At 56.9% G+C, this 22,939-nt stretch overlaps 2 protein-coding genes and 1 long non-coding RNA gene across 7 annotated transcripts in view; 2 read left to right on the top strand and 1 right to left on the bottom strand.

Moving 5' to 3' along the window:
• Positions 1-3,411: 3,411 nt before the first annotated feature.
• Positions 3,412-14,626, top strand: LOC132389831 (NADH dehydrogenase [ubiquinone] flavoprotein 1, mitochondrial-like). The gene is made up of 5 exons (XM_059962392.1): positions 3,412-3,449; positions 4,434-4,542; positions 10,723-10,804; positions 11,686-11,856; positions 14,403-14,626. Exons 2-5 carry the CDS (start codon positions 4,434-4,436, stop codon positions 14,440-14,442), a joined length of 402 nt encoding a protein of 133 aa, XP_059818375.1. The 5' UTR covers positions 3,412-3,449; the 3' UTR covers positions 14,443-14,626.
• Positions 14,627-14,657: 31 nt separating this feature from the next.
• The window catches only part of LOC132389832 (uncharacterized), a 94,193-nt gene continuing 85,911 nt past the window's right edge, over positions 14,658-22,939 (top strand). For all 4 annotated transcript variants that reach the window (XR_009510705.1, XR_009510704.1, XR_009510706.1 and 1 more), the window contains exons 1-2: positions 14,658-15,239; positions 18,467-18,588. This is a non-coding gene — a long non-coding RNA (uncharacterized LOC132389832). The remainder of the gene's footprint in view (positions 15,240-18,466; positions 18,589-22,939) is intronic.
• Positions 18,152-22,939, bottom strand: part of LOC132389829 (NACHT, LRR and PYD domains-containing protein 3-like) — a 117,444-nt gene continuing 112,656 nt past the window's right edge. For both annotated transcript variants that reach the window (XM_059962390.1, XM_059962391.1), the window contains exon 8: positions 18,152-18,228. In XM_059962390.1, coding sequence (XP_059818373.1) covers positions 18,195-18,228 — 34 coding nt within the window. In that variant the 3' untranslated portion in view covers positions 18,152-18,194. The remainder of the gene's footprint in view (positions 18,229-22,939) is intronic.

Here is a 22,939-nt window from a genome sequence, read left to right as displayed (position 1 = left end):
GGTGCACCCATGGGTGGGGCCGATGCCCGACAGCTCCCGAGTACCTCCCGACGTGCCTGTGTGTGTGTGTGTGTGTGTGTGTGTGTGTGTGTGTGTGTGTGTGTGTGTGTGTGTGTGTGTGTGTGTGTGTGTGTGCGTGCGCGCGCGCGCGTGCGTGCGTGCGTGCGTGCGTGCGTGCGTGTGTGTGTGTGTGTGTGTGAGGTGTGTGTGTGAGCAAGAAGGGAGAGAGAAAACAGGGAATTGTAGACCGGTTATCCTGTCGTCAGTGGTGGGAACGATGTTGGAGTCAATTATTAAAAAGGAAATTACGACACATTTGGATAGCAGTAGAAGGATCAGTCCGAGTCAGCATGGATTTATGAAGGGAAAATCATGCTTGACTAATCTTCTGGAGTTTTTTGATGATGTAACTATGAAAATGGACAAGGGAGAGCCAGTGGATGTAGTGTACCTGGACTTCCAGAAAGCTTTTGATAAAGTCCCACATAGGAGATTAGTGGGCAAAATTAGGGCACATGGTATTGGGGGCAGAGTACTGACATGGATTGAAAATTGGCTGGCTGACAGGAAACAAAGAGTAGTGATTAACGGGTCCCTTTCGGAATGGCAGGCTGTGACCAGTGGGGTACCACAAGGTTTGGTGCTGGGACCGCAGCTGTTTACAATATAGATTGGTGATTTAGATGAAGGGATTAAAAGTAACATTAGCAAATTTGCCGATGAAATAAAGCTGGGTGGCAGTGTGAAATGTCAGGAGGATGTTATGAGAATGCAGAGTGACTTGGACAGATTGGGTGAGTGGGCAAATGTATGGCAGAAACAGTTTAATATGGATAAATGGAAGTTATTGACTTTGGTGGCAAGCACAGGAAGGCAGATTGCTATCTGAACGGTGTCAAGTTATGAGAAGGGGAAGAACAACGAGATCTCGGTGTTCTTGTACATCAGTCAATGAAAGCAAACATGCAGGTACAGCAGGCAGTGAAGAAAGCTAATGGCATGTTGGCCTTTATAACAAGAGGAATTGAGAATAGGAGTTAAGAGCTCCTTCTGTAGCTGTACAGGGCCCTGGTGATACCCCACCTGGAGTTTTGTGTGCAGTTTTGGTCTCCAAATGTGAGGAAGGACATTCTTGCTATTGAGGGAGTGGAGCGTAGGTTCACGAGGTTAATTCCCGGAATGGCGGGACTGTCACATGTTGAAAGATTGGAGCGACTGGGCTTGTATACACTGGAATTTAGAAGGATGAGAGGGGATCTGATTGAGACATACAAGATTATTAAGGGAGTGGACACGCTGGAGGCAGGAAGCATGTTCCCGCTGATGGGTGAGTCCAGAACTAAAGGCCGCAGTTTAAGAATAAGGGTTAGGCCATTTAGAATAGAGATGCGGAAAAACGTTTTCACCCAGAGAGTGGTGGATCTGTGGAATGCTCTGCCCCAGAGGGCAGTGGAGACCAGTTCTATGGATGCATTCAAGAGAGAGTTAGATAGAGCTCTTATAGATAGCAGGGTCATGGGATATGGGGAGAGGGCAGGAACGGGGTACTGATTGTGTATGATCAGCCATGATCACAGTGAAAGGCGGTTCTGGCTAGAACGGCCGAATGGCCTACTCCTGTACCTGCTGTCTCTTGTCTATTGTCTATTGACTTGGTTTTGATACGTGACTGGGACAGAACTCGTCCGCCTTTCCTACCATACTTCTTGCATTGAACTATCTGCGGCCCAGGGCTTTCGTCCAACTGTGCTCAATTATTTGACGCTTGAACTTGTCTAATGTCTGAACAATATCTGTCTCCGCAAGCTCTCCACTATCAGTTCTGGCACTCCGGATTATATCCTCCTCCCACTCCGTTTTCAACCCCCAGCTCCCTCCCGTACACCACAAGCAAACGTTACCATGAGGCTATTGATGCACCATCAATAACTCACACTGAGACGTAGGCGAGATATCGGCTTTTATTGACTGGAAGAAGGAACCAGGAGTGAGTGTCTATCATACAAGGTCTTGGAGACTGAGGCCGAGCTTCAGGCCGCAGGTCTCCTTTATACAGGGGCCTGTGGGAGGAGCCACAGGAGCAGTCAGCAGGGGCGTGTCCCGACAGGCACATAGTTCACCACAGCTATTAGTCCCCTTCAGTTCATTGCAAACCATCTTTTTTTGTGCAGGTTTCAAATTCCCAGGGGCAGGGTCCCATCACCGCTCGCTCTCACTCTCGCTGTAAGAAGCAATGACACTGAATAACCATGCGGCTTAGAAAGGAGAATGTCTCAGACTGATTTATTTAAAGGAATCGTGAAACACACGGAAAGTTGGGCAGCAGCTGTGACAATAGCCTTGCATCTCATTCTATATTCCATCCCATCCTGGAGTCTATTGCTTTCTGCTGAAAACAGAGATAGTTAAAGATAAACTCGTGTGAACTTTGCTCACAGCTGAACGTGAGCGGGGAAAGTGGAGCCGGTTGGACTGGACCTCAGCGGAGAGGCCGCATCCTGTTCTGCGGAATGCCTGCCTGTTGGAACCCGTCCTACATACAGGGTCGATGCTCGCACACAGACACGGCGCTCCGAGATTCACAGAAAAACAACCCGCACGTCCTAATCACGGAGAAGATCTGCTGATGATGAAACACGAAGGAACACACACAGAACTCCGAAAGAACTCAGCAGGCCAGGCAGCAGATATGGAAAAGGGTAAATGGTCGACCTTTCGGGCCCAGACCCTTCATTAGGAACTAACCCTATCTCTAACCCATAACTCCAAATACAGCCAAATGTCCCTCCGCTCACTGGTTGGACTGAAGGCAACAACCTGAAAATATACCCACACAGAAACATAATATTGTTATTATATTTTGCGGATCTTTATTTCCAGCCAGACTGTTGTCTGCAGTGGGAGCAGTGATCAGGAATTCAGAGGCCCAGTTTGAAGCTTCTACTCGACGTGATGGTATTTGTATCCCTGCGGGCCTGTTTCCACGTGGAGATGTTCACACCTGGAGTCCCGCCCCATGGGAGGGAGAGTGATGTTTATCTGGTCCAATCGGAAGCGGACTGTCGGAGCAGACGGGCAACGGGGCGGGAGAGTGATAGGAACACTGGCGAATCGGAGGGTGAACGCTGGAGGACCGCAAGAAGCGTGCCCCAGCCAATCACAGAGGGGGGCGGGACGTATGCGCGGGTGTTTGCCCCTCTCCAAGATGGCGGAGGTTTGCCGCGGGTTTGGAGGGAGCGGTAAACGCCAAGCACACTGCAGATGCTGGCGCCCAATCAACAGGTACAAACAAAGCTGGAGGAACTCAGCATCCGCGGGAACGGGCAGTCAACGTTTCGGGTCGAGACCCTCTGTCTGGAGGGTTCCCCGAACAAAGGTGGCGCTGGGTCGGCCCCACGTGACCCTGTCGCGTTTCCGCTTCCGGGCGGAGGGACATCGAAGAGGTGAGGGTGAGTGAGAGAAGGGGGCAAGTGGTTGGGGGGAGTGAGTGATGGATGGAGGGAGGGAGAGGAGAGAATTTAAAAACGCAAACACGGAAGGGTCTCGGCCTGAGATGCCGACAGTGCTACTCCCTATATATGCTGTGTTCCACCAGTGTTGTGTGTGTGTTGAGGGGAGGGAATAATGGAGTGAGGGAGAGGAGGGAATGATGGAGTGAGGGAGAGGAGGGGAGAGAATGATGCAGTGAGGGAGAGGAGGGGAGAGAATGATGGAGTGAGGGAGAGGAGGGGAGAGAATGATGGAGTGAGGGAGACGAGGTGGAGGGAATGTTGGAGTGAGGGAGGGGAGAGAATGAGGGAGAGGAAGGAAGGGAATGACAGAGTGAAGGAGAGGAGGGGAGGGAATGATAGAGTGGGGAGGGAATGTGGGAGAGGAAGGGAGGGAATGATGGAGTGAGGGAGAGGAGGATAGAGTGAGGGACAGGAGGGAAGAAAGGAGAGAAGGAGAGAGCAATGAGGGATAGCAGCGGGAAAAGGGAGGAGGGAGGGAGTAGTGAGGGACAGGAGGGAAGAAAGGAGTGAAGGAGAGAGCAAGAGGGATAGCAGCGGGAAAAGGGAGAAGGGACGGAGTAGTGAGGAAGGAGGAAAGGAGAGGACTGAGGGTGAGGTGAGGAGGGAGTGAACAAGAAAGGAGGGCGCCTGGAAAAAGCAGGCAGTTCTATGACCCGGCGGGGCTATCGGGGTGCGAGGGCGGGGCGGCCAGTTTTGAGAGAGATTGAGGAGTGAGTGTTAGTTTTGGTGACAGTGCCTCGAGTGTGTGAAGCACAAGGGGATGTTTTCCCAGGGACACTGGGCTGGGGAGAGGTGGTTATGGAAGCCCAGAGGGTTTGAATCATGTCAAGGGTTCAATAAGGGTGGAGGGACATGGGCTGTTTGGATTTTTCAGCTTAAGGGGCAAATGGCCTCCTCCTCTGTCTCTCTCTTCCCCCACAGATGCTGTCGGTGACTCGGCTGTGGAGCTGCTTCCGCCCTCCCCTCCTCTCCCCGTTGTCCGCCTCCTCTGCGGTGCGCCACCTCAACCCCCCCCCCCCCCCCACAACAGGTAAGCCTCCGGCCACCCTCTCCTCCCGTTCCAGCCCCGACTTCCACCCCCGCCACCACTCTTCTCAGAGTTCGGAAGTCAAGTGTGTTTGACCTCAGCTTTATCAAACTCTGGTTAGGCCACACCTGGAAAATTGTGGACAGCTCTGGCCGTCCCTCTACAGGAAGGATGTTGAGGCTTTGGAGAGGGGGCAGAAGAGATTCACCAGGACGCTACCCGGTTTAGAGGGCATGTGCTGTCACGAGAAACTGGACAAACATGGGTTGTTTTCTCTGGAGGCCGAGGGGAGATCTGGGAGAGGTTTACAGGATTATGTGAGTGGACAGGGGGTATCTGTTTCCCAGGGTTGACATGTCTAGTACCAGAGGGCAGCACTGAAGGGGAGAGGAGGGGTGTGAGGGGTAAGTTTTTCACTCAGAAAGTGGAGGATGCCTGGTCCGGTGAGAGAGGCGTCAGAGGCTTTTAAGAGACCTTTGGAGAGGCAGATGGATGTGAGGGAGATGGAGGGATTTGGACACCGGGTAGACAGGAGGGATGAGCTCAGCCGGCCACTTGATGACGAATTTAATCTGTCGCGCACAACACTGTGGACCAAAGGGACTGTGCCGGGGCCGAACGGGCCTGTGTCTGACGAGGAGGTGCTGAGCGAGCCGGCTGTGTTCTGCGCAAACCTTCGCCGCCGACCCGGGTACCGTCTGCCATCGGGCCAGCCCGCCCGCCCGGGTCACCTCAACACGCCGCGGGTAGCAGAGGTCCCGCCGGAACTCCGCCGGTCACAGGCCGCGTGGCGCTGGGGCAGGGTGAGGCCGTTCAGCCCATCGAGTCTGCTCCGCCATTCCGACGCAGCCAATCCCAGATCCAGCTCACCTGCCTTCCCGCCTTGACCAATCAGTAAACATACCGATTTTTGCTTTTAGTATACCCACGGACCCGCAGTCCGTGGCCGAGCGTTCCACAGATTCACCGCTCTCTGGCGCAAAAAGTTCCTCCTTCACCTCTGTCCTAAAGGGGAGCCCCTCAATTTTGAGGCTGTGACCTCTAGTTCTGGATACCCCCCCCCCCCCCCCCCACCATAGGGAACATCCTCTCCAATGCCCACCTGAAACCAGTCCTTTCAACGTTCGGTAGTTTCCCCCCCCCCCCCGTCGCCACCCCGCATTCGTCTAAATTCCAGTGAGTCCAGGCCCAAAGCTGCCAAACGCTGCTCGTATATTAACCCCTTCGTTCCCGGAATCATCCTCGCACACCTCCTCTGGACTCTGTCCAACGACAACACACCCTTTCTGAGACGCAGGGCCCAGAACTGTTGACAATACTGCAAGTGTGGCTGACTAGTGTCTTATAAAGGCTCAGTATTATCTGTCCGCTTTTATATTCTATTCCCTTTGAAATGACCAGTGGGGTACCGCAAGGCTCGGTGCTGGTGCCGCAGCTATTTACGATATACATTAATGATTTAGATGAAGGGGTTAAAAGTAACATTAGCAAATTTGCCGATGACACAAAGCTGTGTGGCAGTGTGAAATGTCAGGAGGATGTTAGGAGAATGCAGGGTGACTTGGACAGGTTGGGTGGGTGGGCAGATGCAGTTTAGTGTGGATAAATGTGAGGTTATCCACTTTGGTGACAAGAACAGGAAGGCAGATTACTATCTAAATGGTGTCAGGTTAGGAAAAGGGGAAGTACAACGAGATCTCGGTGTCCTTGTTTATCAGTCACGGACAGTTAGCATGCAGGTACAGCAGGCAGTGAAGAAAGCTAATGGCATGTTGGCCTTCATAACAAGACGGGTTGGGTATAGAGGCAAAGAGGTCCTTCCGCAGTTATACAGGGCCCTGGTGAGACCCCACCTGGAGTATTGTGTGAAGTTTTGGTCTCCAACTTTGAGGAAGGACATTCTTGCTATTGAGGGAGTGGAGCGTAGGTTCACGGGACTGTCATATGTTGAAAGATTGGAGAGACTGGGCTTGTATACACTGGAATTTAGAAGGATAAGAGGAGATCCAATTGAGCATATAAGATTATTAACTGATTGGACATGCTAGAGGCAGGAAAAATGTTCCGGATGTTGGGGGAGTCTAGAACCAGAGGCCACAGTTTAAGAATAAGGGGTAGGCCATTTAGAACGGAGTTGAGGAAAAACTTTTTCACCCAGAGAGTGGTGGACATGTGGAATGCTCTGCCCCAGAAGGCAGTGGAGGCCAATTCTCTGGATGCTTTCAAGAAAGATAGAGCTCTTAAAGATAGCAGAGCCCAGGGACATGGGGAGAGGGCAGGAAAGGGGTATTGATTGTGGATGATCAGCCATGATTACATTGAATGGCGGTGCTGGTTCAAAGGGCTGAATGGCCGACTCCTGCACCTATAGTCTATTGTTTAAATAAGCGCCAGCATTGCATTTGTCTTCTTTACCACAGACTCGGCCTCAGAATTAACCTTCCAGGAGTCCTGCACGAGGTCTCCCAAGTCGCTCTGCACCTCTTAATATTCGAACCTTCTCCCCGGTGAGAGAATAGTCCGCACTCTTGTTCCTTTTTACCAAAATACTGTATTCCATCTGCCATTTTTTTGCCCAGTCTTCCAATTTCTCCAAGTCCTTCTGCAATCGCGTTGCTTCCTCGGCACTACCTATCTCTCCGCCCCCCTTCGTATCATCCGCAAACTTTGCCACAAAGCCGTCAATTCCAGACCTCCACCTTGAATAAGTCCCTTCCACCACGACCCTCCGTCTCCCGCGGGCAAGCCGGTCCTGAATCCAAACAGGCAACTGTCCGTCGATCCCTCGCACCGCAGGCGTCTCGATGAGGCTCGCGGGAGCACTCCGACAGGCCGCATCGCTGTCTGGGGTGGAGGGGCTACTGCACTGGGCCGGAGGAGGCTGCAGAGGGTTGTAAATCTGGTCAGCTCCATCTTGGGTCCTAGCCTACAAAGTACCCAGGACATCTTCAGGGAGCGGTGTCTCAGAGAGGCGGCGTCTGTTATTAAGGATCCCCAGCACCCAGGGCATGCCCTTTTCTCACTGTTACCATCAGGGAGGGGGTACAGGAGCCTGAAGGCACACACTCAGTGATTCAGGAACAGCTTCCTCCCCTCCGCCATCCGATTCCGAAATGGACACTGAACCCTTGGCCACTACCTCGCTTTTTAATAAATATATTATTTCTGCTTTTTGCACGGATTTGTAATCTATCCAATACACTGTAATTGATTTAAGAACATAACATAAGAAATAGGGGCAGGAGTAGGCCATCCGGCCCATCGATCCTGTTCAGTCATTCAATGAGATGATGGCCGATCTGTCCGTAAACTCAGCTCCATCCACCTGCCTTTTCCCCAGAACCCTTAATTACTTTGCTGTGTAAAAACCTACCTAACTGTTTCTTAAGTATATTTAGTGAGGAAGCCTCAGCTGCTTCCCTGGGCAGAGAATTCCACAGATTCACCACTCTCTGGGAAAAACAGTTTCTCCCCATCTCCGTCCTAAATCTTCTCCCCTGAATCTTGAGGCAATGTCCCCTAGTTCGAGTCTCACCCACCAATGGAAACAACTTTCCTACATCTATCTTATCTGTCCCTTTCAAAATTTTGTCTGTTTCTATAAGATCCCCTCTCATTCTTCTGAACTCCAGAGAGTACAGTCCCAGGCGACTCAATCGCTCCTCATAGGTTAACCCCTTCATCCCTGGAATCAGCCCGGTGAGCCTCCTCTGCACTGCCTCCAAAGCCAGTATATCCTTCCTCAAGTACGGAGACCGGAACTGCACACAGTACTCCCGGTGCGGCCTCACCAGTACCCTGTACAGTTACAGCATGACCTCCCTGCTCTTGAATTCGACCCCTCCAGCAACGAAGGCCAGAGTCCTATTTTCCTTCTTGATAGCCTGCTGCCCCTGCAAACCGACCTTTTGCGATTCCTCACAATCCCGGAATCATTTTCCTGACTTGCTCCGCACAGAGCCAAGCTGGCAGTCCACAATTAGGCCAAGGGTTTCCAAGTGCCCATAAATCCTATTGCTGAGAATTCTGTCCGGCTGCTGATGGGGCAGTCGCCATTCTCTAGTTCCCAGGATGATCCCGGTCCCCTTCCTTACCGGCGAATCACCCATCAGTCCTCCGGGACCTCGCCTGCCCGCTCACCTCCGTTCAGGGCCCCAGACTGTCCTTTCCAGGTGTCCCCCTGACCCCCGACACTCCCCACTGTTCACTGTGCGTGTCCTACCCTCGTACGCCGAGATCCCCCTTCCCTCTACATTCCCCACCGTTCACGGTGCATGCCATACCCTCGTACGCCAAGGTCCCCTGTCCCCCGACACTCCCCACCGTTCACGGTGTGTGTCCCACCCTCGTACGCTGAGGTCCCCCTGTCCCTCGACACTCCCCACCGTTCGCGGTGCCTGTCCTACCCTCGTACGCCGAGGTCCCCCGTCCCTCGACACTCCCCACCGTTCACGGTGCGTGTCCTACCCTCGTACGCCGATGACACCCCGTCCCTCAACACTCCCCACCGTTCACGGTGCTAGTCCTACCCTCGTACGCCGAGGTCCCCCCTGTCCCTCGACACTCCCCACCGTTCGCGGTGCCTGTCCTACCCTCGTACGCCGAGGTCCCCCGTCCCTCGACACTCCCCACCGTTCACGGTGCGTGTCCTACCCTCGTACGCCGATGACACCCCGTCCCTCAACACTCCCCACCGTTCACGGTGTGTGTCCTACTCTCGTACGCCGATGTCACCCCGACCCTCGACACTCCCCACCGTTCACGGTGCATGTCCTACCCTCGTACGCCGAGGTCCCCCCGTCCCTCGACACTCCCCACCGTTCACGGTGTGTGTCCTACCCTCGTACGCCGATGTCCCCCCGTCCCTCGAAACTCCCCACCGTTCACGGTGTGTGTCCTACCCTCGTACGCCGATGTCCCCCCGTCCCTCAACACTCCCCACCGTTCACGGTGTGTGTCCTACCCTCGTACGCCGAGGACCCCCGTCCCTCGACACTCCCCACAGTTCACGGTGTGTGTCCTACCCTCGTACGCCGAGGTCCCCCCGTCCCTCGACACTCCCCACCGTTCACTGTGCGTGTCCGACCCTCGTACGCCGAGGTCCCCCCGTCCCTCGACACTCCCCACCGTTCACGGTGCGTGTCCTACCCTTGTACGCCGAGATCCCCCTGTCCCTCTACACACCCCATCGTTCACGGTGCATGTCCTACCCTCGTACGCCGATGTCCCTCCGTCCCTCGACACTCCCCAGCATTCACGGTGCGTGTCCTTCCCTCGTACGCCGAGGTCAGCCTGTCCCTCGACACTACCCACCATTCACGGTGCGTGTCCTACCCTCGTACACCGAAGTCCCCCAGTCCCACGACACTCCCCACTGTTCACGGTGCGTGTCCTACCCTCGTTCGCCGAGGTCCCCCTGTCCCTCGACATACCCCATCGTTCACGGTGCATGTCCTACCCTCGTACGCCGATGTCCCCCTGTCCCTCGACACTCCCCAGCGTTCACGGTGCGTGTCCTACCCTCGTACGCCGATGTCCCTCCGTCCCTCGACACTCCCCAGCGTTCACGGTGCGTGTCCTACCCTCGTACGCCGAGGTCAGCCTGTCCCTCGACACTACCCACCATTCACGGTGCGTGTCCTACCCTCGTACACCGAAGTCCCCCAGTCCCACGACACTCCCCACTGTTCACGGTGCGTGTCCTACCCTCGTTCGCCGAGGTCCCCCTGTCCCTCGACACTCCCCCACCGTTCACGGTGCATGTCCTACCCTCGTACGCCGAGGTCAGCCTGTCCCTCGACACTACCCACCATTCACGGTGCAGGTCCCACCCTCGTACACCGATGTCCCTCCGTCCCTCGACACTCCCCACCGTTCACGGTGTGTGTCCTACCCTCGTACGCCGATGTCACCCCGTCCCTCGATACTCCCCATCGTTCACTGTCTGTGTCCTACCTCGTACACCGAGGTCCCACCGTCCCTCGACACTCCCCACCGTTCACGGTGCGTGTCCTACCTCGTACGCCGAGGTGCCCCTGTCCCTCGGCACCCCCACCGTTCATGTGCATGTCCCACCCTCGTACCCCGAGGTCCCCCCCCCCCTTCACTCGACTCCCCGCACCGGTCACAGTTGTCGGAGGGTGGGATCTCGCTGACGACGGTGCCCCTCCCTCCTATCACAAGAGGCTCCTGCCAAGACCAAATACGGCCCGCTGAAGGATGAGGACCGTATCTTCACCAACCTGTATGGCAGGCACGACTGGAGGTGAGAGGAATTCAGAGGCGATCCCTAACCGATGGGAGATGGTCGCAGGCTCAGGGAGGGAGGTGTCCTCTCACTGTGAGGGGAGGAAAACGGGGACGCTCTCTCACAGGGATAACATCACGGTGACGCTTCCAGACAGTGGAAGGGAAAATGCAGGCACTCCACTGAGGGGGGAGCGGGATGGAATTTGTGGACATTCCCTCATTCAGGGATTGGGGTATTTGTGGACGTTCCCACATTCAGGGATTGGGGAACTTGTGGACGTTCCCTCATTCCAGGATTGGGAAATTTGTGGACGATCCCTCATTCAGGGATTGGGGTATTTGTGGACGTTCCCTCAGAGATTGGGGTATTTGTGGACGTCCCGTAATAGAGGGGTGGGGGTATTTGTGGATGTTCCCTAATTCAGTGGTTGGGGTAGTTGTGGACGTCCCCTAAAACAGGGGTTGGGGTATTTGTGGACGTTCCCTAATTCAGCAGTTGGGGTATTTGTGGACGTCCCGTAAGAGAGGGGTTGGGGAATTTGTGGACGTCCCCAGACAGAGGGGTTGGCGTAGTTGCGGACGTCCCCTGTTTTAGTAATGGATCTTTCTGGCTGCTCATTTTTTAAGGGCGGGGGAACTTGTGATGCCCCCGTACTTAACGGGAGGGGGTGACTTTTCTGAAGCCCCCAAGGCGAAGGGTTATCAATTCTGAGTTGCCTCCATCTGGGACGTGAATGTCAGCACTCCCTGATCTGCCAGGGAAATTCGGACGCTCCATAACTCACAGGAAATTGGGGGCACTCCCTCGCTATCAGGGTGATAACAGGACATAAATCTTTTTCAATCCCCTCACTCTTTTCACCTTCTTCCCGCTCCCCTCCACTCTTGTCCCCCCAGGCTGAAGGGGGCGCTACGGCGGGGCGACTGGTACAAGACGAAGGAGATCCTGCTGAAGGGGGCGGACTGGATCCTCGGGGAGGTGAAGACGTCCGGGCTGAGGGGTCTGGGAGGGGCCGGGTTTCCGACCGTCATGAGGTGGGGCTTCATGAACAAGCCTTCAGATGGCAGGTGAGGAGGGAGCTTCACTCTGTGTCTGAACCCGGGAGTGTGTGATCGGACGGTGTGGAGGGAGATTCACTCTGTGTCTGACAATGGGAGTGTGTGATGGGACGGTGTGGAGGGAGATTCACTCTGTGTCTGACCCCGGGAGTGTGTGTTCGGACGGTGTGGAGGGAGATTCACTCTGTGTCTGACCCTGGGAGTGTGTGATGGGACGGTGTGGAGGGAGATTCACTCTGTGTCTGACCCCGGGTGTGTGTGATGGGATGGTGTGGAGGGAGATTCACTCTGTGTCTGACCCCGGGATTGTGTGATGGGACGGTGTGGAGGGCGATTCGCTCTGCGTCTGACCCCGGGTGTGTGTGATGGGATGGTGTGGAGGGAGATTCACTCTGTGTCTGACCCCGGGATTGTGTGATGGGACGGTGTGGAGGGAGATTCACTCTGTGTCTGACACCGGGAGTGTCTGATGGGACGGTGTGGAGGGAGATTCACTCTGTGTCTGACCCCGGGAGTGTGTGATGGGACGGTGTGGAGGGAGCTTCACTCTGTGTCTGACCCCGGGAGTGTGTGATCGGACGGTGTGGAGGGAGCTTCACTCTGTGTCTGACCCCGGGAGTGTGTGATGGGACGGTGTGGAGGGAGATTCACTCTGTGTCTGACACCGGGAGTGTCTGATGGGACGGTGTGTAGGGCGATTCGCTCTGCGTCTGACCCCGGGTGTGTGTGATGGGATGGTGTGGAGGGAGCTTCACTCTGTGTCTGAACCCGGGAGTGTGTGATCGGACGGTGTGGAGGGAGATTCACTCTGTGTCTGACACTGGGAGTGTGTGATGGGACGTTGTGGAGGGAGATTCACTCTGTGTCTGACCCCGGGAGTGTGTGTTCGGACGGTGTGGAGGGAGATTCACTCTGTGTCTGACCCTGGGAGTGTGTGATGGGACGGTGTGGAGGGAGATTCACTCTGTGTCTGACCCCGGGTGTGTGTGATGGGACGGTGTGGAGGGAGCTTCACTCTGTGTCTGACCCCGGGATTGTGTGATGGGACGGTGTGGAGGGAGATTCACTCTGTGTCTGACACCGGGAGTGTCTGATGGGACGGTGTGGAGGGAGATTCACTCTGTGTCTGACCCCGGGAGTGTGTGATGGGACGGTGTGGAGGGAGGTTCACTCTGTGTCTGACCCCGGGAGTGTGTGATCGGACGGTGTGGAGGGAGCTTCACTCTGTGTCTGACCCCGGGAGTGTGTGATGGGACGGTGTGGAGGGAGATTCACTCTGTGTCTGACACCGGGAGTGTCTGATGGGACGGTGTGTAGGGCGATTCGCTCTGCGTCTGACCCCGGGTGTGTGTGATGGGATGGTGTGGAGGGAGATTCACTCTGTGTCTGATGCTGGTAGTGTGTGATGGGACGGTGTGGAGAGAGATTCACTCTGTGTCTGACCCCGAGAGTGTGTGATGGGACAGTGCGGAGGGAGAGTCACCCTGTGTCTGACCCCGAGAGAGTGTGATGGGACGGTGTGGAGGGAGATTCACTCTGTGTCTGACCCCGGGAGTGTGTGAGGGGACGGTGTGGTGGGAGATTCACTCTGTGTCTGACCCCGGGAGAGTGTGATGGGATGGTGTGGAGGGAGATTAACTCTGTGTCTGACCCCGGGAGTGTGTGATGGGATGGTGTAAAGGGAGATTCACTCTGTGTCTGACCCCGGGAGTGTGTGATGGGATGGTGTGGAGGGAGATTCACTCTGTGTCTGACCCCGGGAGTGTGTGATGGGACGGTGTAAAGGGAGTTTCACTCTGTGTCTGACCCCGGGAGTGTGTGATGGGATGGTGTAAAGGGAGATTAACTCTGTGTCTGACCCCGGGAGTGTGTGATGGGATGGTGTGGAGGGAGATTCACTCTGTGTCTGACCCCGGGAGTGTGTGATGGGACGGTGCGGAGGGAGATTCACTCTGTCTGACCCCGGGAGTGTGTGATGGGACGGTGTGGAGGGAGATTCACTCTGTGTCAGACCCCGGGAGTGTGTGATGGGACGGTGTGGAGGGAGATTCACTCTGAGTCTGTCCCCGGGAGAGTGTGATGGGACGGTGTGGAGGGAGATTCACACTCTGTCTGACCCCGGGATTGTGTGATGGGACGGTGCGGAGGGAGATTCACTCTGTGTCTGACCCCGGAATTGTTTGATGGGACGGTGTGGAGGGAGATTCACTCTGAGTCTGACCCCGGGAGAGTGTGATGGGACGGTGTGGAGGGAGATTCACTCTGTGTCAGATCCCGGGAGTGTGTGATGGGACGGTGAGGAGGGTGTTTCACTCTGTGTCTGACCCCGGGAGTGTGTGACGGGACGGTGTGGAGGGAGATTCACTCTGAGTCTGACCCCGGGAGAGTGTGATGGGACGGTGTGGAGGGAGATTCACTCTGTGTGTGACCCCGGGAGTGTGTGATGGGACGGTGTGGAGGGAGATTCACTCTGTGTCTGACACCGGGAGTGTCTGATGGGACGGTGTGTAGGGTGATTCACTCTGTGTCTGACGCCGGTTTTCCACCCCCTTCAGTCTCTTACTCGGGACCTCAGTGGATTCACGTCGATTTTAACTGCGGGGGTCAATTTGCCAGAAATGAGCTTTGGTGGAGATGAGATCCGGGGCTCCAAGACTCTGCTTGTCGAACCTCCCTCAGCCTGGAGCTGAGACGCTACTGTGTCAGTGTGAGGAGCTCCGACCCACTGTTGCAGTGCACAGGGTGTGGAGGGCAATAGAAACCTCAAATAAAACTCGATTCCGACACAAGACAGGAAGATCAGTGGTTTATTGATTTTTATGAGAAATATCAATGAAACAATGTGTGAGTTGCTAACGTGCGGTAATAAATAATCTGCTGACAGTCACACACAATTAACTGACCGGCGACAAGGGGTGACCGGTTGAATAATAACCAGTCCCGTTTCTCACCGTCACTCTGCATCGGGGAACTGATTATAAAATTATAAAACTGATTATAAAATCACACTTCGGGGCCGTGTCCGGGATCGCTGCAGATTCAGGGTCACTGCCGAGGGATTTGTCCATTTAACATCATTATATCGGCCAGGCTGCCGAATGCACCGTCCTCAGCAAAGGGGGCAAAAGGATTCTCTCCCGGGACCATCCCCCCCACCCCGGGACACCGGTGTCCCAGACTGAGCCCCGGACCCCGGGCTCTTCCTGTCCGGGTAATTCCCCGGGGTGCCACGTGGGGAGTCTCCAACACGCACTTCCGGCGGAAGCTGCCCCGCCGGACAACAGGCGGAAACACGTCACTGCGGGACCGCTGCGAGCGACGCACACAGCGCGAGGCCCGAGCCGGTTCCGTTAAAACCGTTGGGAATCAGCCCCGGCGCGCGGCCGTTAAAGGTAAGGGCGGGAGTTAAAGGGGAGGGCGGGGAGTCGGCCAAATGTCCCCATCCCGCGGGCGGGGATGTTCACACATTCAGATCCACTGTCAGTCCGGGTCTGGGTTCCTGTAGAGATCTCAGTTCCTTCATCCCGGTCTCACTGAACCGATTCCCCACATTCAGATGTTCACAGATCCACCATCAGTCCGGGTCTGGGTTCCTGTAGAGATCTCAGTTCCTTCATCCCGGTCTCACTGAACCGATTCACCACATTCAGATGTTCACAGATCCACCATCAGTCCGGGTCTGGGTTCCTGTAGAGATCTCAGTTCCTTCATCCCGGTCTCACTGAACCGATTCACCACATTCAGATGTTCACAGATCCACCATCAGTCCGGGTCTGGGTTCCTGTAGAGATCTCAGTTCCTTCATCCCGGTCTCACTGAACCGATTCACCACATTCAGATGTTCACAGATCCACTCTCAGTCCGGGTCTGGGTTCCTGTAGAGATCTCAGTTCCTTCATCCCGGTCTCACTGAACCGATTCCCCACATTCAGATGTTCACAGATCCACCATCAGTCCGGGTCTGGGTTCCTGTAGAGATCTCAGTTCCTTCATCCCGGTCTCACTGAACCGATTCCCCACATTCAGATGTTCACAGATCCACCATCAGTCCGGGTCTGGGTTCCTGTAGAGATCTCAGTTCCTTCATCCCGGTCTCACTGAACCGATTCCCCACATTCAGATGTTCACAGATCCACCATCAGTCCGGGTCTGGGTTCCTGTAGAGATCTCAGTTCCTTCATCCCGGTCTCACTGAACCGATTCACCACATTCAGATGTTCACAGATCCACTCTCAGTCCGGGTCTGGGTTCCTGTAGAGATCTCAGTTCCTTCATCCCGGTCTCACTGAACCGATTCCCCACATTCAGATGTTCACAGATCCACTCTCAGTCCGGGTCTGGGTTCCTGTAGAGATCTCAGTTCCTTCATCCCGGTCTCACTGAACCGATTCCCCACATTCAGATGTTCACAGATCCACTCTCAGTCCGGGTCTGGGTTCCTGTAGAGATCTCAGTTCCTTCATCCCGGTCTCACTGAACCGATTCCCCACATTCAGATGTTCACAGATCCACTCTCAGTCCGGGTCTGGGTTCCTGTAGAGATCTCAGTTCCTTCATCCCGGTCTCACTGAACCGATTCCCCACATTCAGATGTTCACAGATCCACCATCAGTCCGGGTCTGGGTTCCTGTAGAGATCTCAGTTCCTTCCCCCCGGTCTCACTGAACCGATTCTCCACATTCAGATGTTCACAGATCCACTCTCAGTCCGGGTCTGGGTTCCTGTAGAGATCTCAGTTCCTTCATCCCGGTCTCACTGAACCGATTCCCCACATTCAGATGTTCACAGATCCACCATCAGTCCGGGTCTGGGTTCCTGTAGAGATCTCAGTTCCTTCATCCCGGTCTCACTGAACCGATTCACCACATTCAGATGTTCACAGATCCACCATCAGTCCGGGTCTGGGTTCCTGTAGAGATCTCAGTTCCTTCATCCCGGTCTCACTGAACCGATTCCCTACATTCAGATGTTCACAGATCCACCATCAGTCCGGGTCTGGGTTCCTGTAGAGATCTCAGTTCCTTCATCCCGGTCTCACTGAACCGATTCACCACATTCAGATGTTCACAGATCCACCATCAGTCCGGGTCTGACTCCCTGTAGAGATCTCAGTTCCTTCATCCCGGTCTCACTGAACCGATTCACCACATTCAGATGTTCACAGATCCACCATCAGTCCGGGTCTGGGTTCCTGTAGAGATCTCAGTTCCTTCATCCCGGTCTCACTGAACCGATTCCCCACATTCAGATGTTCACAGATCCACTCTCAGTCCGGGTCTGGGTTCCTGTAGAGATCTCAGTTCCTTCATCCCGGTCTCACTGAACCGATTCACCACATTCAGATGTTCACAGATCCACTCTCAGTCCGGGTCTGGGTTCCTGTAGAGATCTCAGTTCCTTCATCCCGGTCTCACTGAACCGATTCCCACATTCAGATGTTCACAGATCCACCATCAGTCCGGGTCTGGGTTCCTGTAGAGATCCTCAGTTCCTTCCCCCCGGTCTCACTGAACCGATTCACCACATTCAGATGTTCACGAAGAGTCCCACCATCAGTTCCGGGTCTGGGTTCCTGTAGAGATCTCAGTTTCCCGGTCTCACTGAACCGATTCACCACATTCAGATGTTCACAGATCCACCATCAGTCCGGGTCTGGGTTCCTGTAGAGATCTCAGTTCCTTCTCCCCGGTCTCACTGAACCGATTCCCCACATTCAGATGTTCACAGATCCACCATCAGTCCGGGTCTGGGTTCCTGTAGAGATCTCAGTTCCTTCTCCCCGGTCCGACTGAACGGATTCCACCCCAGCCTGAAACAGATGGGAGAATAAAGATGAAATAAACAGATCACACAACAGTGTCAGTAACAGGGGACCGGGGTTAATGTTTCAACAACACTCACAGACAAATATCACCAGAAAACCCGCGGATCCGCTGATATTTTATCACATTGAACATTAACACAAACACTCACCGGATCCACTCCAGGACTCGGGAGGGTCAGTATGAGGCGGCGGAGACCGGGGACAGATCGGTCTGTCAGAGAGTTTGATCCCAGGTCCAGATCCGTCAGTGATGGGTTTGTACTGAGAGCGGAGACGAGATCCTCGCACCAGAATCTGTGAGACCGACATCCCCCAGCCTGGAGATGAGAGAGAGTGAGGGTGAAGGACAGAGAGAGACAGGAGACGGTACAAATCCCAGTGTTTATCAGTAACACCATTACTGATCACATTAATGTTCAGTGTCAGACACCCAGTGACTGTAAACACAATCTCCCACAGTCTGGTACTTACTCCAGTCTCTGTATTTTACACTCCGGGTTCCTCAGAGCCGCAGACACCAGTTTCACTCCTGAATCCCCAGTTCATTATTGTTCAGTCTAAACACAAACAGACAAATTGATGAACATTGTGATTAAAATCGTCCGTCTGAGGGCATTTCTCTCACCCGGATATTTCAGGAAACATTAAACCCTTCAGTAATTCACTGATCGTAGATCCCATCACTGTCAATGTCCCTCACTGCCCAGCTCCAATGAATTCACCGAATGTCAGTAATTTCGTCTGTCGGTGTGACCCTGTAACTCCACATATTCTCTCTCATTCCCTAATGGTTAGAAAAGTGTTCCTGACGTGAGACAGTCGGAAAGGGCAGGTGTGAAGGGGAGAAGTCAAACAGTGAGGAAGATTTGAGAATCGGGAAATGTCGATGGGAGATGGAGGAAGAGACATCACCTAAGGTAAAGGATGGAAAGACACAGAAGGAAGCGGATGTGGAAGAGAGACCCCAGTAGAGGAGGGGGATGAGGAAGAGAAATCCCACAGGATGAAGGGGGACGGGGGAGGGAGATCCCACAGGAGGAAGGGGGACGGGGGAGGGGGATCCCACAGGACGAAGAGGGACGGGGGAGGGGGATCCCCACAGGAGGAAGGGGGATGGGGGAGGGAGATCCCACAGAAGGAAGGGGGACGGGGGAGGGAGATCCACAGAAGGAAGGGGGACGGGGGAGGGAGATACCACAGGAGGAAGGGGGACGGGGGAGAGAGATACCACAGGAGGAAGGGGGACGGGGGAGGGGGATCCCACAGAAGGAAGGGGGACGGGGGAGGGAGATCCCACAGAAGGAAGGGGGACGGGGGAGGGGGATCCCACAGGAGGAAGGGGGATGGGGGAGGGAGATCCCACAGAAGGAAGGGGGACGGGGGAGGGAGATCCCACAGAAGGAAGGGGGACGGGGGAGGGGGATCCCACAGAAGGAAGGGGGACGGGGGGAGGGAGATCCCACAGAAGGAAGGGGGACGGGGGAGGGAGATACCACAGGAGGAAGGGGGACGGGGGAGGGGGATCCCACAGGAGGAAGGGGATGGGGGAGGGAGATACCACAGGAGGAAGGGGGACGGGGCAGAGAGATCCCACAGGAGGAAAGGGGACGGGGGAGGGGGATCCCACAGGAGGAAGGGGGACGGGGCAGAGAGATCCCACAGGAGGAAGGGGACGGGGCAGGGAGATACCACAAGAGGAAGGGGGAAGGGGGAGGGAGATCCCACAGGAGGAAGGGGGACGGGGGAGGGAGATCCCACAGGAGGAAGGGGGACGGGGGAGGGAGATCCCGCAGGAGGAAGGGGGACGGGGCAGAGAGATCCCACAGGAGGAAGGGGGATGGGGGAGGGGGATCCCACAGGAGGAAGGGGGACGGGGCAGAGAGATCCCACAGGAGGAAGGGGGATGGGGGAGGGTGATCCCACAGGAGGAAGGGGGACGGGGGAGGGAGATCCCACAGGAGGAAGGGGGACGGGGGAGGGAGATCCCACAGGGGGACGGGGGACGGGGGAGGGAGATACCACAGGAGGAAGGGGGACGGGGCAGAGAGATCCCACAGGAGGAAGGGGGACGGGGCAGAGAGATCCCACAGGAGGAAGGGCGACGGGGGAGGGAGATCACACAGGAGGAAGGGGGATGGGGGAGGGGGATCCCACAGGAGGAAGGGGGACGGGGGAGGGGGATCCCACTGGAGGAAGGGGGATGGGGGAGGGAGATCCCACAGGAGGAAGGGGGACGGGTGAGAGAGATCCCACAGGAGGAAGGGGGATGGGGGAGGGTGATACCACAGAAGGGGGACGGGGGAGGGAGATACCACAGGAGGAAGGGGGACGGGGGAGGGGGACGGGGGAGGGAGATCCCACAGGAGGAAGGGGGACGGGGGAGGTAGATACCACAGGAGGAAGGGGGACGGGGAAGGGAGATCCCACGGGAGGAATGGGGACGGGGGAGGGGGATCCCACAGGAGGAAGGGGGATGGGGGAGGGGGATCCCACAGGAGGAAGGGGGACGGGGGAGGGGGATCCCACTGGAGGAAGGGGGATGGGGGAGGGAGATCCCACAGGAGGAAGGGGGACGGGTGAGAGAGATCCCACAGGAGGAAGGGGGATGGGGGAGGGAGATACCACAGGAGGAAGGGGGACGGGGGAGGGGGATCCCACAGGAGGAAGGGGGACGGGGGAGGGGAGTTCCCACAGGAGGAAGGGGGACGAGGGAGGGAGATACCACAGGAGGAAGGGGGACGGGGGAGGGGAGATACCACAGGAGGAAGGGGGACGGGGGAGGGGAGATCCCACAGGAGGAAGGGGGACGGGGGAGGGAGATCCCACAGGAGGAAGGGGGACGGGGGAGGGGAGATACCACAGGAGGAAGGGGGACGGGGGAGGGGAGATCCCACTGGAGGAAGGGGGATGGGGGAGGGAGATCCCACAGGAGGAAGGGGGATGGGGGTGGGAGATACCACAGGAGGAAGGGGGACGGGGGAGGGAGATCCCACACGAGGAAGGGGGATGGGGGGCGATCCCACAGGAGGAAGGGGGACGGGGGAGGGGGATCCCACAGGAGGAAGGGGGATGGGGGAGGGAGATCCCACAGGAGGAAGGGGGATGGGGGTGGGAGATACCACAGGAGGAAGGGGGACGGGGGAGGGAGATCCCACACGAGGAAGGGGGATGGGGGAGGGGGATCCCACAGGAGGAAGGGGGACGGGGGAGGTGGATCCCACAGGAGGAAGGGGGACGGTGGAGGGGAGATCCCACAGGAGGAAGGGGGACGGGGGAGGGGGATCCCACAGGGGGACGGGGGAGGGGGATCCCACAGGGGGGAAGGGGGATGGGGAAGGGAGATACCACAGGAGGAAGGGGGATGGGGGATGGAGATCCCACAGGAGGAAGGGGGACGGGGGAGGGGAGATCCCACAGGGGGAAGTGTTCGGGGGAGGGAGATCCCACAGGAGGAAGGGGGATGGGGGAGAGAGATCCCACAGGAGGGAGAGGGACGGTGGAGGGAGATCCCTCAGGAGGAAGGGGGACGGGGGAGGGAGATCCCACATGAGGAAGGGGGATGGGGGAGGGGGATCCCACAGGAGGAAGGGGGACGGGGGAGGGGGATCCCACAGGAGGAAGGGGGACGGGGGAGGGGAGATCCCACAGGAGGAAGGGGGACGGGGAGGGGGATCCCACAGGAGGAAGGGGGACGGGGGAGGGGGATCCCACAGGGGGGTAGGGGGATGGGGGAGGGAGATACCACAGGAGGAAGGGGGATGGGGGATGGAGATCCCACAGGAGGAAGGGGGACGGGGGAGGGGAGATCCCCAGGGGGAATGGGTCGGTGGAGGGAGATCCCACAGGAGGAAGGGGGATGGGGGAGAGAGATCCCACAGGAGGAAGGGGGACGGTGGAGGGAGATCCCTCAGGAGGAAGGGGGACATGGGAGGGAGATCCCACAGGGGGTATGGGGGACGGGGATCCCAAAATGGAAAAGGGGGAAGGGGAGGGGGATAAAACAGGGGGGAAGGTGGACGGGGGAGGGGATCCCACGCGGGGGAAGGGGGCAGTACAGATCGATTCCACAGGGTGATTGCGGACGGGGATCACAAAATGGGAAAGGGGAAAGTGTGAAGGATATCCCACGGGGGGAAGGTGGACGGGGGAGGGAGATCGCACAGGAGGAAGGGGGATGAGGGGAGGGAGATACCACAGGAGGAAGGTGGACGGGGAGGGGGATCCCACAGGAGGAAGGGAGACGGGGCAGTGAGATCCCACAGGAGGAAGGGGGGCGGGCAGAGAGATCCCACAGGAGGAAGGGGGATGTGGCAGAGAGATCCCAGAGGAGGAAGGGGGACGGGGGAGAGGGATCCCACAGGAGGAAGGGGGACGGGGCAGAGAGATCCCACAGGAGGAAGGGGGACGGGGGAGAGAGATCCCAGAGGAGGAAGGGGGACGGGGCAGAGAGATCCCACAGGGGGATGGGGGAGGGAGATACCACAGGAGGAAGGGGGATGGGGGAGGGAGATCCCACAGGAGGAAGGGGGACAGGGGGAGGGGACATCCCACAGGAGGAAGGGGGACAGGGGAGGGGAGATCCACAGGGGGAAGGGGGACGGGGAGGGGAGATACCACAGGAGGAAGGGGGATGGGGGAGGGAGATACCACAGGAGGAAGGGGGACGGGGGAGGGGGATCCCACAGAAGGAAGGGGGACGGGGAGGGAGATCCCACAGAAGGAAGGGGGACGGGGGAGGGGGATCCCACAGAAGGAAGGGGGACGGGGGAGGGGGATCCCACAGGAGGAAGGGGGATGGGGGAGGGAGATCCCACAGAAGGAAGGGGGACGGGGGAGGGTGATCCACAGAAGGAAGGGGGACGGGGGAGGGAGATACCACAGGAGGAAGGGGGACGGGGGAGAGAGATACCACAGGAGGAAGGGGGACGGGGAGGGGGATCCCACAGAAGGAAGGGGGACGGGGGAGGGAGATCCCACAGAAGGAAGGGGGACGGGGGAGGGGGATCCCACAGGAGGAAGGGGGATGGGGGAGGGAGATCCCACAGAAGGAAGGGGACGGGGGAGGGAGATCCCACAGAATGAAGGGGGACGGGGGAGGGGGATCCCACAGAAGGAAGGGGGACGGGGGAGGGAGATCCCACAGAAGGAAGGGGGACGGGGGAGGGAGATCCCACAGAAGGAAGAGGGACGGGGGAGGGGGATCCCACAGAAGGAAGGGGGACGGGGGAGGGAGATCCACAGAAGGAAGGGGGACGGGGGAGGGAGATA

The sequence above is a fragment of the Hypanus sabinus genome, unplaced genomic scaffold, assembly GCF_030144855.1.
Source record: "Hypanus sabinus isolate sHypSab1 unplaced genomic scaffold, sHypSab1.hap1 scaffold_671, whole genome shotgun sequence".
In the NCBI taxonomy this organism is placed as follows: Eukaryota; Metazoa; Chordata; class Chondrichthyes; order Myliobatiformes; family Dasyatidae; genus Hypanus; species Hypanus sabinus.
This window is presented reverse-complemented; position numbering and strand designations above follow the sequence as displayed.

What these genes read in the sequence shown, in the direction of transcription:
- LOC132389831 (XM_059962392.1), top strand. Translation starts at nt 4,434, where the DNA reads ATGCTGTCGGTGACTCGGCTGTGGAGCTGCTTCCGCCCTCCCCTCCTC. An exon ending in CCCCCCCCCCCCCACAACAG is followed by an intron (nt 4,543 to 10,722) that starts GTAAGCCTCCGG and finishes TCCTATCACAAG; the next exon opens with AGGCTCCTGCCAAGACCAAA. An exon ending in TATGGCAGGCACGACTGGAG is followed by an intron (nt 10,805 to 11,685) that starts GTGAGAGGAATT and finishes TTGTCCCCCCAG; the next exon opens with GCTGAAGGGGGCGCTACGGC.